The 18,227-nt window shown below is 36.6% G+C and overlaps 1 protein-coding gene across 1 annotated transcript in view; it reads right to left on the bottom strand.

The window, feature by feature from the left end:
• Trhde (thyrotropin releasing hormone degrading enzyme) overlaps nt 1–18,227 on the bottom strand; it is a 388,565-nt gene that overhangs the window by 270,632 nt on the left and 99,706 nt on the right. The window contains exon 3 of the mRNA XM_033763780.1: nt 1,284–1,410. Coding sequence (XP_033619671.1) covers nt 1,284–1,410 — 127 coding nt within the window. The remainder of the gene's footprint in view (nt 1–1,283; nt 1,411–18,227) is intronic.

The raw sequence follows: 18,227 nt of genomic DNA, 5'->3' as shown, positions 1-18,227 counted from the left end.
TAAAAGGGAGGTAAATGCAAAAGAGCTAAAAAAAAAAAAAAAGAACTGAACAGAGCAAAATGCAGATCCTCTTTGAAATAAAAATTTGCCTATTGATTCTAGGAGCAAATATTGCAAAAAGACCTCAGAATTTTGTAATATAATTCATAAAAACTGCACACCCTGCCCATGGATAACAATATCAGTGATTCCATCTACTTTTGGATCTAACTACTCATTGCAAGACCAATAAAGCTACACAGCAGGTAAGAACATCAATGAAACAGGTCCAGTTCTCCAGGGAGAGGAACCTGTGGTTCATACTGACATTTTTGATCAAGTAAACACATTATTCTTCCAAATGAGAAATACCTTTTATATGGATCTGGTCAAAAATCCTCTTGGAAAGAAAAAGGATGGCCAGGGAAAGAGGGAAATCAAACAATTATTGCTATGTAGTATCTCATAACAGGTTATCTAAGAAGGAAATGTAACTTTGACATATCTAATTCATAAATATACTGTTTCCAATGTCCAGGAATGCTATTAACCACTCCCTGGTAAAAGCAGAAACTTTGTTCTAATTAGGAAAACAAATAGATACATTTATTCATTTCACCAACCATCACTGAATACAATCCTTTTGTTAAAGGAAGAAAAGTAAGAACATTCACAGAACACATAATCTGCATTATTACTGTTTCTCTTTCCCCTTTTTATTCTATTTACTGTAACGGTGTACTAGCAATATAAATGAACAAAAATAATCTAAGGGACAACTAATTTATTAAAATTTGACATCTGAGATTTTGGACAAATAAACCCACGCATGAGGGACTTTAGGTGAAACAATAAGTAGTTCTGGGAGTCATCAAGACCAAGTTTGAAAGCTCAGTCCTTCACTCACTGGCTGTCTAAATAAAGAGAAAAAGCCCATGTCTCAATTTCCTATCTTAAAAATGTTCTAATGTAGCTCCTCACATAGTAGTTACAATTAAATGTAATGTTGATAAGCGTTACCCCCACCCAGGACATATTCAACAAAGTATAGCTACTTGGGTTATCTTTTGGAGTCCTAAACTTACATAATACCTTTGTTAATTCCCACAAGCACTTAATTTGCAAGATTTCAGAAACACTAAATCTTGTTTCACCTCTTCAGAAATTACTTTTCATATTCATCACTGCTAGAAATATAAACCTTTGCATTTTCACGCTTCTAGGTGTTTCAAATAAATTCATGAAGAAGAAATTTCACCTTTAAGGAGCTCTTCCAATAAAACAACCAAAAAAAAAATTCTTACCTAATTTTGGCAAGGAGTAGGGCACTTTAAAGTAATCTTCATAAAATTCTATTAATCGCTTCGTAATATGAAGAGCATAGTCCCCGGATCCTCTTCTGATTGCATCAGGTCTTGCATATAACCGTACCTAATTAAAAATATATATAAAAGTTACTTTAGCCTGTTGGTATTCAAGTTTTATCTCCCCTAAAAGTATGAACCTATGCAAATCGCTTTGGATACCAGTATTACAAAAATTAAATGGAATTTTTGCTCATATATCATAGCACACTGTGGCTGAAAAACTAACAAATTAAACAATTGAAGTAATCAAGTTGCTCTAGACACAATTTTCTTGCTTTACAAGACAACACAGAGAAGATTTATACACTCTGTATCAAATAAATATTCAAAGTTATCATTGACATGTGCTTGCTAGAGATATGAAGGTATGCTGGATTAGTATAATGGGTCCCTGAATATGCTGAAAGGAGGTAGATACGGTGGCTCCAAAGGAGAGAAAATTCATGGTTTGTTAAAGGCACATTGTATCAAAGTCTGGAAGTAGTTCCAGACTGGAAAAAAATATACAACTTATGCTTCCTTCTTATTTTTGGAATCAACTATCCTTATTCCCAACTTGCAAGTAGGAATAGAAAACTTTTCATGTATATAAGTTATCACCATTCTGGAAAGCTGTCTGTAACTGTTCCTACCTTCAAAGCCAGCTGAAGTAATTCATATTTCTAGCATAATCCAGATACTTAACATTGCAAGTATAAATTATCTAGTCCTTGGCCAAAAGAAAGCCTAAAGTAAGAAACACAAAACTGAATAAAAATAACAGTTGTATGGAAAAGGTTAAAATAATATTGGCTTCATAAAGCTATCCAGCATCTTTCTTTCCAAAGACTAAATCTATTTTTCACTGATGTGATCTCTAGTCCTCATATCAATTCTTTGAATTAGAAGTGGGTATTTGGCAGAGCAGTAGAGAATACTGCAGCTTGAGAGCTGGATTTTGGTTCTCCTCTGCCACTAACCAAGCTGGGGGATATTGAACAAATTAACGTCTTTGGGTCTCAAAAGTTCTAATATATAAAATAAATGTGTTGGCCACCATCTGGTTGCCTAAGTGCTTTTCAGTTTTAAAACACATTACTCCCAATCCCATTTTCCAAGGAGTTTGCATCCCTTTGAAGTCACTAAAAAAATAAAATAGTTTACTCAGTAAACCAATATGGATATTTATATGCACCAAAAACAAACAAAATCATAACATAAAATTGATTACAAAATTAAATTTATTATTCGTGCCTAAGGAGAGAAAACAAAGATGTGTACGATCAAAAAGAATAGACAGTCAAGGAAAAATAACTTTTGTCTTTATGTTAGGAAGAACTGTATCCTAATAAGGTATATACTACATTCAATAATAACTATTTAACAAATCATGAAGCTACTGCCCTCCCAACAACTAAATCAAATGTCAAGTAAGTTTATAGTCACAAACATTTCTGGCTGGCAGTGGTATAAAACAAATATCTACCAGGAGAGAGGATCTGCAGCAGCAAAACATGACAAGGATTACCTGCCTTTGAAATCAGCTGTGTTTTAAACATATAATGTCTTAAAGTTCCCAAAGAGCATTTGAGAGTACAAATGATTTCATAAGGAAATGCTCTCAGGAGAAACTAACAAGGGAGTGGGGAAAGCAAGATAAGGGGATACTAAGCTAAGCAAGGGTACAGTTCCAGGTGAAGTTTGGACTTAGCCTGCTCCACAGGGAGCTCAGGAGTGTGAATGGCTGGCGTGGGCAAGTTTGTGGTGCCTTGAGGCAAGAGAACTAGGCCTCTATGCTCTTGCACCTCAGTCACTGGCTAGTGGTTACCAAAAGCAGGATATAAAAGTGCAAACACTTCTGGTACTTAGAGCATGAGGATGAGGTGGGTGCAAGCAGTCCAACAAGAGTCCTTTGGAGACAATGTCTCGTATGAAGCATTAGACACAAGCAGTGATGGACAGAGAATGGGTAGACTAGAATGTGAAGGGGACCCACACACTGACAGCATCGACCAGAGACGGGATTCATTCAGACGTGCATCATCCACTCGATATATTTATTTGGCACCTGCTTTGTACCGGGAGTAGGACTAAGAATTTGTAATTTATCACGTGGAGAACATATGTTTTCTAACCTAAGCATGGACAAAGCATTATCAAAACAGAAAACAAAGTGTAATCACCATTCTCATAGACCTTCTCTTTCACTAGGTAAATTAAATGATGCCAACAGAAAATGACACCATATGAATGGTAAAATATAAATGGAAAATGATCCCTGAGAGTATATGAATACTTTTCAGAAAGTTCCAAGGGAAGTAACTAATCCATTCACTTTAAAACAATAACGAGGAATACTGAAAAATTGATGTGCAAGGGTCCCCAATTTTACACTCAGGAAGTATCACTGATGGTGATGGAAGCACAGCCATTTCTATCTGTCAGCTCTATCAGTTAGCCAAATATTCAGCAGGCCTAGACAGGAAAAACTCAATTATTCAATCTGATTGTCCAGATTTGATGGACTTATTCCAGTTTGAGTGAGAAGATACAACATGCACATGCTTAGCACAGTTTCTTGATTTACTAATTCAAACGTTGCATTGCATGCCTGCTCTGTGCCAGGCACAGTACTAGGGACTAGAAGTAGAACAATAAAACCCATACTACAAAATAAACAAGACATTTATACTTACTGCTCTTAAGAAGTTCACAATATGTGGAAAACAAACAAATAAATCAGCAACAAAAACACAGTCTGAGAAACACAAGTGTGCTCTGCCTTTCCGCTCACTGCAAAGAATACATACTGCTAAGCCCACTACATTCTAATCTCCATTGCCTTTTCAAAGACATAATTCCTAAAATTCTCCCCTTTATTTTCCACGTCACCAATTTGTCATCCATACTGGATTATTCTCATCAGCAAAGAGACACGCTGTATTGTTTCTTATGTTTTACAATAAATCTTTCTTGACCACAGATCTTTCCAGCCATACCCTTTGAAAGAATTTTTATATAATTAGGATAAACATTTAAGTTAACATCCACACTACAACAAATGAAAGGGAGCACTTACACCTTCACACAGTAGCTGCAAGTAGAGTGTTTTCTATTTATCCTCTCCATTTCTACTCTCACGAAAACTATCTGCAACGTCGCTCTATCTCACCTGCTGTTACCAAGATTACTAATGACCTCACAAAGCCAAACCCAAAAGTCAGCAGGACACTCATCCTCCTTAAGCTATCGACAGCATTTGCGCAGTTGGTCATCCTGTCCCTGAAACACCTTCTTCACTTGGCTTCACTTACTTTTCCTTCAGTCGCACTGACCATTCCTTCCCAATTTCCTGGCTAATTCCTTCTTGTCCTCATCTCAATCACTTACTAATATTGGAAGGGCCCACCTGTCAACCCATATACCTCTTCACATCTCTCTCTACACTCGGTCACCTGCTAACAACACATATTCTCATGGTTGTAAATATCATTTAGACATTGACAGTATACTCAAAATTTCAGATTTGCAGGTTCATTAAGCCAAGTCCCCACTTGGATACATTAACAGATCTCTCCAACTTAACACATCTAAAACCAAACTTGTGTTATCTCCATCAGTCTAAATCTCTCTCTCTCTCTCTCTCTCTCTCTCTCTCTGTCTCTCTTATGCACACACACACACACACACACACACACACACACACACACACACACCTGCTCCTCCTAAAACCGTTCTTGATTCCAAGTCCATCTTTCTTCTATGCAGTTGTCCAGGCCCAACATCTCAGTATCATCTTTTTTTTTCCTCTTTCCCTCACACTCCAGCAAGTCTTTCTGGCTATACCTTAAAAACATATCCAAAATCCAGCCATTTCACGCCATCCCACTCTTGCCACTCTGGTCCAAGCCTCAACTATTTTTTGCCTGAATGAATATTCTAACTTTCCTAATGCTTCATCTCTTACTCCTTTCAGGCTGTTCTCTACACAGCAACCAAATTTGTGCAGTTAAAAAAAGCATCAATTCATGTCACTCCTGTTTTTTCTACACCATTGGTTTCCCATCTCATCCAAATGGCCCCCAAATCCCTACACAAACCCAGTCCCCTTTACTTCCCTGGCTCCCTTCCTTACTTTTGTGCTCCATATTAATCCCAATTCACTCACACACTAGCTTCTTTGACACTCCTTAAACATACCAGAGATGTGCTCTATAAAGACTTTTCAATTTCTCCCTAGATGTCCTCATGGATCATTCTTTCATCTTCTTTAGATCCTTTTCCAAATATCTTACTCTACATGAGTCTTTCTCTCCTACCCTAGAATAGCCTATTCTTTGTTTCACTGCTTCTTGAAACACCACCACTTAACAAAGGATGTATTTTACTTATACATTTTACTTCTTGCTGACTCTTTTCCAATAATAAAAGTTCCCTGAGGGCAAAGATTTTAATTTGTTAAATCTGAAAGTGCCACTTTTTAATTCAAAATATTTTTAATTTTCCTCTCAAATATGAGGTAGATAAGCCCTTGATAAATGAATGAATTTCATAGATACGTGCAGGAACTTAGAAAGTGTATGACAGGGATCCACTTCAAGGAAAAGATGAAGTTTTTTTAAAATAAACTGGATAAAGAAAGCCACCAAATGGAGGATAATACGCTGAACCAAGGTAACAATATGTACCCTGGCAACAGCACTCACCAAGTAGTAGGTGAGCTTAAAACAATATTGGGCTTTATTACGATAGGTGTGGAAAGTCTCCAGAGGATATTAAACCAAGAGGTGTCTAATTTAGCTCTTAATCATTTTTTATCTTATTGAGTTTATTGGCACTTTTTAAGTATACAGTACAGTTACATTCATCATTGGGATCTTGTACCCTTACATGACAGATCTTGGTTCTCATTTTTTCACTGTTCCCCTGCCCTCCCTTCACCCGCTACACCCTCCCCTATTTACAAAGACTTTATTCCCATTTTTCCCTTTTCTCATATTAGTTTGGCATTTCAGAAAGGTAACAATGGTGGGCTACAGCTGGTAAACTGAGGTACAGGAAGCTCCTTGTGAAGATTACAGGCAGACAGGCAGATGAGAAACGTGAAAAGATATACAGAGATAGATGTGATTGGAGAAGGAAAGAGAAATTGCAAACCACATTTTAAAAAAAACTCCCATAAACAAAGTTGCCAAATGTGAATTTAATACCATGGGCACAGGCCAGTCATTTAAAGATTTTAAGCCACAGAGTGACATGACCAGAGTTAGGTTTTAGCTGATTGTACAGGCTGCAGTGAGAATGGTAGATTAGGAAGGAAGAGGAAGAAATAAAATAAAATGAGTTAGACTATTGTAGAAGTTCAGGTAAAGGATGATGATGGTTTGGACTGGACAGATGGTGGTAGGGATGCAGAGAAATTGATAGATTTATTTAAGTTTTCTAACACTGTTGAACAATTCCTTCAGATACCAAGTAAAGCCAACTATACTCACATTCTCACTTAAAGCAACCATTTACCTAATCTGTATTCCAGAATCTCACTCCAGTGCCCCGTTGGAACAAGTAAAATTCAACTTAAGGGTTGGGAGAAACATCCACAATATTTCACAAACTGAGATGCCTATGTGACTAATCAAATCAATTTAGTACAATAATTCACCTTATACTGTGGTGGAAAATCACAGTTGCTTTCTTCTTTTAGAGAAACCAGGTTCTACTTAATCATAACATAGAAACTAAATCTTCACAAACACAGTTATCACTCAAAAGCAATAAAATATAATTTTATTACACCTGCTTATTTACATTTTCTGACATTCTATGATAAGCGCCCAGCTCTGAAAATGTAAATTGCTTACCAGGTTTTATCTCTCCCTCTGAATAGCTATTTCCCACAACCAATCTGAACCAAACCTCAGACACTTAGTTCAACTGAAAGGACATCACATTCGGAACTGTCACACGGGGATCTGAGGTTCAAATTTCTCTCTGCCTACTTTTTCCAACTTGTGAGGGTCAGTTCATTTTTCTAGGTCTCACATCAAAGTTCTTTTCCAGGGTGATAGTTTACCAACATGTGTTCATTATATTATGCCTTGGAAACATTGTATTATGTTGTGCTATAATAATTTGCCTAAATTCTTCTCATCTAGTCCTCTCTTAAATTCAAATAAAAATACCAAAAACACTATGCACAGTTTTACTCCTTGATATTTTGCATTTCACTTAAAAACACAAACCAACTGCTCAGCTATCTTTCTCCATCCTCTACCCTTGAGTGAAACTCTTTTTTTTTCCCTGAACTGTCTATGCACATGGTACTGATCAGGCAGAAATGACTATCATAACCTGTATGGAATAGAAGAAGCCAGCTTTGGAAAAATATTTCCACAGCCACATCCCTGTGACCATGCATCACAGCCATGAGTAGAAGTGGAAGAGTGCATATTTTTGATCCCTTAGAACAATATGGGATTTTCTGGTGGACCCAGAGGTCTTTGCTCTATAGTTCTATTGATTCTATTTAAAGAATGTTTTATTTCTTTTCTGAATTTTAACTATTTTATTCACTTTTTGAGAAGAAAAAAAAATACTGTAGGTAAGTTTCATCAATGTCCTTCTAAAAACAGGGATGTCAATAAAGTTTCAGCTGTCCAGCTAGCTAAATTGGATACTCAGAGATCATTGTGGGGAGAATCTTGAGATCGAACATGGGCTTGGCAAGATGAAGTGCTATGACCCATGTAAAAGTCTGCCATATGCTTAAAGGTAGGAGGGGCAGCACTGGTGCCAGGCATTTGCCAGTGTTAGGAAATCATGTGGAAGAGAATTTTAGATAGATTTGAGTTGTCTTGTTCTCTGATAACTGCACAATTTAGAATAAGAACATCAAAGCCTCAATGTGTTTCTTCTATGGACATTTATTTATTCAGTTACTATTTAATAAGCATCCATTAAAGGTCAGGCTATTGTTTGTGTCCTGAGTGTATTAAGGTAAGCAAAGGAAGCAAGGTATCTCCTTTCCAGGAGCTTGCAAACCTGTGAGAAAGACACAACAAGGTCCTGTAATTCAGTAAAACAAAGTGCATCTAATGCACACTGGCTCTTCAGACAAGTCCTCCCTCAAGAGGGAGAGGGACCCAGCAGAGCAGGGATGGAATCCATGCAAGTGAAAATGAGTGATCAATTACTCAGACTCTCACCTTTCACTGTATTAAAAATTCCCAAAGAAAGGTAAAAATACTTACATAATTGAAAGATAATGAAAAAGATGTAAGAAAAACACACAGCATTATCAGAAACAATGGGAAATTTCCACTGAATTAAAAAAAATTTTTTTTAGGTACCAGGGATGGAACTTGGGACCTTGCACCCGTGAGGCAGGCGGCAGAACCCCTGAGCTAAATCCCAGGCCCTCCACTAAGTCAATTTGGAAACTGTCTCCTAATAATTTAAAATATTTTATAGATTTGTACAATTTCATCTTTTTAAAACATTTGTGGAATAAAGATGGAATTACACTAATTTATGACTTCATAGATTAAGAATTTGAAGAGATTGCCATTAAAAAAATGAAAGTAAATCTCCCCATCTAAATCTTTCTGTAGACTGTTTTAATTATTTATTGTGTTGAAAAGAATTATGGTATTGCTATGTAATTATGAGAAACAATGTATAGGTACTCCAAACAATGAAGAAAAAGAAACAGCATCCATTTACAATTGTAATGCACCTGTTAAAGACTTGAATAACATTTGCTCTGATTTGACATTTGTAATTTGGTACTTTAAAGAAAGCTGGCTTGTCAAAGCTCTCCCTGCCCCAAACAAAAAATACTTTTTGCACTACAAGAGTACGTTAGCAACTTTAGAAGACACAACAATTATTTCACTGCTTTAAAAGATCACAACAAGAATGTTTATTTTTTCTTTCACTACACTAAAAAGCCAGTTCCTAATACTTCTAAAACAGTGTGCTGTATCTAAACTCTCAGCTAATGAAGCCAAACTAATTCACCTATGTGAATATAATTTAATTTTCTAGTTCTTCCTACAAATCAGTAAAAGAGAAAGACAGAGGGATGGTTTGGGTGCTTTGGGCTTTAAGTAGAAGGCAAATATATTCATACAAAGAGAAAAGGATGCTGTAAACAAGAAATGAAAAGCTGTGGAGTTTTAGTCATTTAAAATTCAAAAGATAATTTTTTCATATTTTAAAATATGAGAAAAGAAAAAACGGAAACAGAGTCTTTGTAAATCGGGGAGGGTGGAGGGGGGTGAAGGGAGGGCAGTTTTTTGGGCAGGGGTAGGGGGAAAAATGAGAACCAAGTTCCATCATGTAAAGGTACAAGAGCCCAATGATGAATGTAAGGTACTGTATACTTCAAAAGTACCAATCAACTCAATAAAAAAGAAAAAATATTAAGAAAATCAAAAGATGAAGATTTTCCTGAGTGAAAGGGAAATAAAAATACAAAAAACTACAGGGAACAAGTACCCAGATGCTGGAGCCCAAAAATGAGAACCAAGTTCCATCATGTAAAGGTACAAGAGCCCAATGATGAATGTAAGGTACTGTATACTTCAAAAGTACCAATCAACTCAATAAAAAAGAAAAAATATTAAGAAAATCAAAAGATGAAGATTTTCCTGAGTGAAAGGGAAATAAAAATACAAAAAACTACAGGGAACAAGTACCCAGATGCTGGAGCCCAAAAACATTAAGAGAGGTTGGAGGGAGGAGGAGAAAGGAGGCCCCGGACTGGAGCAGGTGGTGCAGGCCCAGGAAACAGGAACGAGTGAAGGGCCCTGAGGTCTCAAGGGAAGAGCCTGGAGGATGCGCTGCTGCGGAAACTCGAGAGCCACTTCAGGGTTTGAGGCAGAGTAACATGATTGAAAACAACAAAGGTTATTCAGGTGTCAGAATTTATTACATATTGAGACAGGGACACCTTTGAATGGGAAAAGATTAACAGGGTAAGCGAGATTTTCTTTCTGTAGCTTTCATGGTGAGAACAGCCATTAACAGGCAGTCTCCATCACCATAGTCAAAGAACTCGTTCTGAGAAGGAGAAGTTAGAAATGGGGTGGATGAGGGGAAAAGTCTGGGTACTAAGAGTAAAGTGCATGGTGGCATTAAATCCGCAAGTACCTCAAAACATAATTTGAACCAGAAAACATTGCACAGAGAAACATTAGAGCCTCTCACCAAGTCTAACCTTGATTAGATCATGCCACAGATTCATGTGGTAGATATTTTGAGGAAATCTCCTTAAACATTTTCATTGAGATCCAAAACTAGCCTTATACTAAACTTCACTCTGTCAAACACTGGTATATCTTAGTCACTTTCTGGTGGCTAAGACTCCATATTCAATGCTTAAAAATTAAAAGAAAGGGGGTTATTTTGGGTCTCAGTCTTTCAGTCCCTGATCTGCTGGCTCCAATGCAGGGCAGCCTGGCACAGGGGTATCACAGAGAAACAGATGCTCAGCACATGGCAGCCAGGAAGCAGAAGGAAAATCAAGGGAGGACCTGGGGAGGGATGCAGACCCTTCCAAGCCACAGACGCTGTTATAGTCAAGGTTAGACTTGCTGAGAGGCTCTGATATTTCTCTTTGGTCCAGACTCTACCTCCTAACACAAGCCAGCAATGATTCCCCATAATCCCATCATCTTCCAAAATCTCTACCACTGATCACATGAGATTTTTGAGGGATATCTCAATAAAAACTATAATATGGTATAAGGAGAATCCAGTGTATTGTCATTGATAAAGTTGCCCTAATGGCCTGTCCTTGCTTATATTTTCCCACTTCTCCTTTAGCAGAATTTTACTCAGGATTTGTGAGAAAAACACCTATGGAAAATTCTGAGAGAGGTCTGCTACCTCCTATGGTCTCTCAGGCTGTAGGTTAATAGGCTGTCATATTTAGAGTACATTTCCTCATCCTATAAACATTGTAAGTTCTTTAAACAGTGGGTCGGTCCATCTTTTCACTCTTCACTGTGTTTAATGCAGTGCCTTGCGTCCAATAGGGAATGGGAACATGTTGCTGACTCCCGTAGAACAGCAATAAATGCTGAAGGTCCTTGTCTACTCAAGCACTAAAGTGCTGCTATAATAGATTGATCGCATCTTTCAGCCACATTTTGCTTCGGGCAAGAAAATTAGTACTGTGGCACACAATACAGTCTCTTCTTGTAAATCACTTCACATTTACTTACTTAGCATGGTTTTTACCAGTTCACTGTGGAGCTTAAAAATTTAAGTTACATAAGGGGACTTCAAGGAAAGGGCAAAGCTTTGCTATATTCACACTTTTGTAAATACATGTGGTAGACTGAATGAGGGCCCCCATAGAGAGCTCTAGCCTACCCCCAAACTCCATTACTGGAGAGAGAAATTTGTAACCAGATTAAGAATCTTCTGAAAGGAAGATTACCATGGATTATCTAGGTGGGCTCTAAATCTAATCACAAATGGTCTTATAAGAGAGACGTGGGAGGGAGTTGAACAGGCAATAGAATGGCAGAACAGAGAGAAATATGAAGATGCAAAGATGACAAAAGTGACTGTGAACCATCAAATTCAGAGCGCGCAGCTTTAGCAGTGGAGGATGCCAAGGAACCAGCCATGAAGATTCACTTTGGATCTCTGAGCTCCAGAACAAGAGAATAAATTGTGTCGCATTACAGCCACCTAATTTGTGGTGATTTGCTATAGGTACAATAAGAAACCAATAAATTGTAATTGTTTTATCTGCCCACTGGTTGATATCTCCATTTATATTCAATTTTCTGCTTCTTGTGGGAGTACATTTTGTTTGTATGCCTCTTTCTCTATTGTAGATATGATTGTTGTTAGCTTGCAGGCTGGTGACTTCACCTCACCTGTATTTTTCATATGGATTATTTCCAGCACATTGATGCACAGGATTAATACATGAAAAAAATAAAATGATTAAATAAAACTTAGAATTATCTACAAGTCTTTTTGTCCAAGTGTTGTCCCACAACACATGCCCTAAAATCATTCAGACTAAGTGTTTATAATTCAGATTTCAATGTCTAACCTACACCAGAAGGTCCGTAATCTATCTCAGGTCGAGCCCTACAATATGAATTTTAACAAATTCACCTTCTGAATCATATATATTAGAGTTGAAAAACTTCTAGCCTAGAGTCACCTAAAGAAGATCTGGTTCAATCCTACAACAAGCAAACCTGAAAGCATGCAAAAAAAAAAAATCAGAACTCTAACACATAGGAAAAGATAATAGCATTGCTCCCTAGATCTCTTGGACATCAAAGTCTTCAGTGAAGATACATTCAATATGTCTGCTATTATGCTTAATTCTAAAAACGAATCTTTCTTTTCCCTGCATAGTAAACAATCAACAGCAGATGAGTCAGATCCAATGTTTGGGAACCAGAAAAAGTTATTTAAACTTATCACAGACCGTAGATAGAAAAGTAGCATTTAATTCCCCTCTGAGATAAAGTATGACTTTTGCAGTACACTGAATTGTAGTTGTTTTTGTGTCGCTTTGTTTTGTTTTTAAAGCAAAAGAGAATACATTTGGGGAATTTCCTTATTAAGCTGTGTACTCTACACCTGCTCAAAATTTCTGCACCAGGTCTGACAGCCAAGGGCATCTACTTGTAAATACTGGGCTCAGGGCTCAGTTGAATTCTGTTTCAATTTAGTCTGGCCCATCTGTTCTTGAATTCCCCAATTCCCCACTGCCTGCTGACCTTTCTTTAAGGTATGCCATCTTCCCCTCTCTGTCTGCACCTTCCCATGAAACACAGCATCCTGCCTACACCAACCATCCTTCTTGTGTCTTAATCATGCTGCCATCTTTCTGTCCCCTGGGGTCACAATTTCAGAATTCTTTGGTTCAGTTGTTTAAAAAAGATTTACTGAGAGGCTACTCTGTGTCAGATCTTTGTTTAGGCACTAAGGATATACAGTAAATCAAACAGATAGAAACTCCTGCTATAAAGATCTCATCGTAGGAGAGGTAGGCAATAAGCAAAATTAATACAAACAATATATGGTATGTTAAGTGATAGTATGTGTTCAAAATAAACATGAATCAGGGAAGTGAGGTAAGAAACACAGTGAAGGTCAGGGAGAGTTTAACTGAAAAGGTGACATTTGGGGAAAGATCTAAGTAAAAACATGGCCAATGTGATGCAGGTTTGTGAGGGGAATGAATTTCAGGAATACTTGCTGGTCAGAGTCCTGAAAATCTTCATTTCTGTCCTCAAGTCTCTCCTTTTGACTCTTCTCTTTAAATAAATAAAATGTTGAAAGAAATAAGACTTTCCAATTACACACAGAGGTGCAAAAAATAATATACATTACATGTATACCTCTAACAAATTTAAATGTCTATATTTTTGCACATTTGCTTTGTGCAAATTTGTAAAACATCACAAATTTTTGAGGCAACACACCCTTTCATCTGACTTCCTCCTCTCAAATTAGCCACAGCTATGAAATACTGGCTTCTACAATCAACTGCACCACATTTTCGCATATTTTCCAATTCATTCTTTGCTTTCAGTTTTACTTAGTATTTTATTCATTTCTCCTTAAAATCTTGTATCATTCTCTATCCCACTAGCAGTGAATATCATAGTGCCTACTTCCCTATTTCCTCACTTTTATATTTTGAAATTAATTAGTGGATATGAACTTGTATTTCAATTGTTAGTTGCAATTTGTATCTTTCTAATAATAGTGAGGTTGAGCATCATTTCACTTGTTTATTGACTCTTCAGTTTTTCTCTTTTGCAGATTGCCTGTTGCTTAGCTTCCTCTACCATGGGGTCATTTATCTTTTCCTTCTGATGTGTAGTAGTAGTCCTTGTATACTCTAGTAGTTTCCAATGTGTGACTTGCAAAAATCTCCTAGTCTATGCTGGCTTTATACGTTATGTCCTTAATCAATTACAATATGTTTTGACTTTGAACTTAGTTAAATATCAAATATTTCCTTTAGGGTTTGTGCTTTCTGCATCTTTTTAAAGAAATCATTCAGGACTGGGGATTTAGCTCAGTAGTTCTGCCACTTGCCTTACAAGCACAAGGACCTCAGTTTAATCCTCAGTACCTAAAAAATAAAGAAATCACTCACTGTTTTCAAGATCAAAAGATATTTTTCTTCTATCTTCTCTGAAAGTTTTAGACTTCTGATATCCAGAGTCAGGGCATTGACCTATGTGGAGTGTACTATATGAGTAAGTTGGGCAAAGACCTCATTTTTGTTTCTACATTGATAATCAATTGCCAATGTACCATTCAATGAATACTCTGTCTTGCTCACCGATTTAAAATCATATGCAAAGCTGTCAACATGCTTACATCTCAGTTTTTGTGGGTTTTTTTGTTTGTTTGTTGGTTGGTTTGGTTTAGTTTGATTTGGGTTTGGGTCAACATGTCTATCATTTTGTCAAGAGCACATTCTGTAATCATTAAAACTAAATAAAAAGCCTTAAAGTCTAGTTAAACAAGTAATCTATCATTCATTTTCAAAACTCCCCTTACTGTATTAACTTCAGTATAATTTGCCATACTTACACAAAAATCCTCCTGGCAACTTTGCTAGAATTGCACTAGATTACATATTAATTGGACATTTTTAAGATAGTAAATCTTGACATCTATATTAATGAAATATCTCCAGACTACTTCAGTCTTTGCCCTACTTTTAAATTTTACAGTTTCTTCCATATGAGCCTTACATGTATTCTACTAGATTTACTTCAAGATACTCTATGTGTTTCTGGTACTGTGAAGTGGATTTGAATGACTGTAATTCTGATCTTTTTATTTCTGATATTAGCCACCTATTCACTGCTGTAAAATGCCTTTCAAATAAGTCAGATTTCTGAATTAATTGGGTTTTTGTGGTTGCTGTTTTGTACTGGCTTGTCTCATCTAGGATTTCTAGAACAATGCCAAGAAGGAGCAGTGAAAGAAAGCGCCCTTATCTTGGCTTTGACCTTTAAACACCTCTGCTTCACCACCAACTATAATTCTTGCTCCAAGATAAGGAAGTTCCCTCCTATTCATTGTTTGCCAAGATTTGTACCATGAATAGTGATGAATGAATTTTTCTAATGCTTTTTCACATCTAAATATGCTTCTTCTTTTCGATGTATGATCTATTAAGGTAGTGAATTATACTCCTAAGTTTTCCACTGTTAAACTGCTTCCTTGGGGTTGGAGGAGCTACCTAGTGACCTTAAAATGTTCTCCTCCTTTACTAACAAAGTGTGATTTTAAAAACAGTGAATGTTTACATTTTTAAAATATTACATTAAAGGACAACTTGTAATTCATCTCCTTCAAAATACATCCTCTGGTTTCAAGTACACTTTTTCATTACTTTTGCCACTTTCTGAAGCAGTTCTGGAAGTCCTCCTTTGTGAATGTCTTTAGTTATGCTGTCATGGCTGTCTGGATGTCCTGAATTAAAACTGTCTCCTTTTCCAATTTATTCAAACCAGAGAAACTATTCAGTATTTACACATGTGTGACTTATTTATTTCACTTAGGAGTATATCTTCAATATGTATCCATTTTCCTATGAATGACTCTAATTTCTCATTCTTTATGGCTGAGTAGTAATAGTACATAAGATCCTAATGAGATAACTGACATTGTGAAATGGGAAGAAAGGGGCTAAAGGTGTAGGGGAAGTAGGAAGGGTAGGGGAAAGGTAACAAGGGGAAAAATATGAGAAAATTAAAATGAAGTGTTTGTAAATGGGGAGGGGAGGAGGGGTGAAGGGAGGGTAAGGACAAGGGGAAAAAATGAGAACCAAGACCACCTGTCATGTAAAGGTACAAGATCCCAATAATGAATGTAACTGTACCATATAGCTAAATGTACTAATAAACTCAATAAAAGGAAATAAAACAAAACAAAACAAAAACTGCTTCCTTCTCATGGTTAGTTTGATTTTGGAGAAGATCCAGAACATGCAGGGTGCCAGATCTGGTGAATAATGTGGATGAAAACTGCACACTATAATGTTTTTATTGAACAGAAATTGCCATACAAAAGATATGTATGACAGAGAGCATTCTCAGCATGGATAATAAAATAATTTGTCCATTTCTCAGACCATTTTTCTATGCACATAATTTCTTACTTAAATGCTCTAATAAGCTCTGTTTTGAGGTTTGGGGGTGTTTTTTGTTTGTTTGTTTGTTTGTTTGTTTCATTTCTTGCGTGAAGTGAACTGGATTATTTCCTTTGAGACACTGCAAAGTTTTTTGTGAGGACATTTCTTAAACTAAAAACTGAAGTGTATGCTCTTGCAACTCCAATAAAATGGACAGAATTTCTTGGCAATGTATTATTTGTGGTTCAATATTTCCAGCACTTTTTAAAGCACACCCGTCTGAACAGTAGCTCACAATAGACTTCACCAAAGAAACTGAAACCTGTCACCTATTCATACTAAGATTCAACATGGTGTTTCTTATGCTGAAGATTCCTGCCTTTGCACTGGATGGCACAGAGAAGCAATGCTTATTTAAATTTATTAACAGTTTACAATTTCTTGCTTCACCATTGCTTTCTATATTAAATTTCCTTCTTTGGATCTTGCATTCTTTTCCCAATATCTACAAATAAAAAATTTTAGCCCTTCCATGTATGAAAATATGCAGACTTTGCCTTAATCAATAAGTAATAATTATTATGAGGGTTGGAAGCCTAGGTCAGCTATGACTTTGATTTTTTCTTAACACTTTGAAATATGCATTATAATATTAAGGGACTCTTTCCACTATTGAGAAGCCCGCTTGACATTCATCCACCAATTGATGTCCTTATCTGATTACTTTTTCTAAACTATGAACAGTTTAAAACATACACAAAATCAGAGAGAATAATGAATCTCTTTATAACAGTCTCTAGAGTAAAAAATTATCAAAAAATTTCACTTATATCCTTTTGTTTCCTAGGTTTTTTTCTCCTCATTGAGTTTACTGGTACATTTTAGGTATACAATACAGTTACACTCATTATTGGGATCCTGTACCTCTACATGACAGGTCTTGGTTCTCATTTTTCCCCTTGTCCCTGCCCTCCCTTCACCCCTCCTCCCTCCCCCTTTACAATGGAAATGAAGTGTTTGTTTCCTAGTTTTAAAGGAAATTAAAGACTTTATGTCACTTTTATCCATACCATATATGCATCTCCAAAAATATAGATTTTTTTTGTCTCATGCAATAATATCCTTATACATTTAAGAAAAATACCTCTACCCACTTTTAAGGACTTCTCTGTATTTCATAGTTATACAGTGTATCCAGATGTGGCTTTGTTTTTACTTATTATTTTCTGGTCACTTTGGATCATCCTCCTACCTGAACACACCATCCCATATCCATTCCACCACCAGGCTCTCTTAATTTTACATCTTGGTAGATTTTTGACTCATCACTTTTCTCTGCATCCAACAATATCCTAGTGAGTGGCTGTACCTCTCACATGGATTACTGTATCAGCCACAACCTCTCATATCTATTCTTTCCCCTCTCCAACTGTTTGTGCGAGGCACCAAGAAGATTCTTTTTTGGAATACAAATTGGATCATGTAACATCCACTTTAAAACCTTCAGCTGCTGGGGGAAAAGGCCTACAAGGCCACTGTGTCTGCTTAATTTCCAGCATCATAGAGCTACTCTGCAGCATGTCCCAATGACTTTCTAGTTAAATCTTGCTAAGCCTCTGCATTTCCCTCCTCTTCATCAGGAAAACCATCATTAGAATACAAATTTGGGAGCTGGGAATTTAGTCTGGTGGCACAGCACCTACCTAGCAAGCATGAGGTCCTGAGTTTGATCCCTGGTACAAAAAAAAAAAAAAAAA

This window comes from Fukomys damarensis, unplaced genomic scaffold, assembly GCF_012274545.1.
Source record: "Fukomys damarensis isolate Sample0158 unplaced genomic scaffold, DMR_v1.0_HiC HiC_scaffold_15, whole genome shotgun sequence".
Classification (NCBI taxonomy): domain Eukaryota; kingdom Metazoa; phylum Chordata; class Mammalia; order Rodentia; family Bathyergidae; genus Fukomys; species Fukomys damarensis.
The sequence above is the reverse complement of the archived record's forward strand: the minus strand, read 5'-3'. Positions and strand labels throughout refer to the sequence as shown.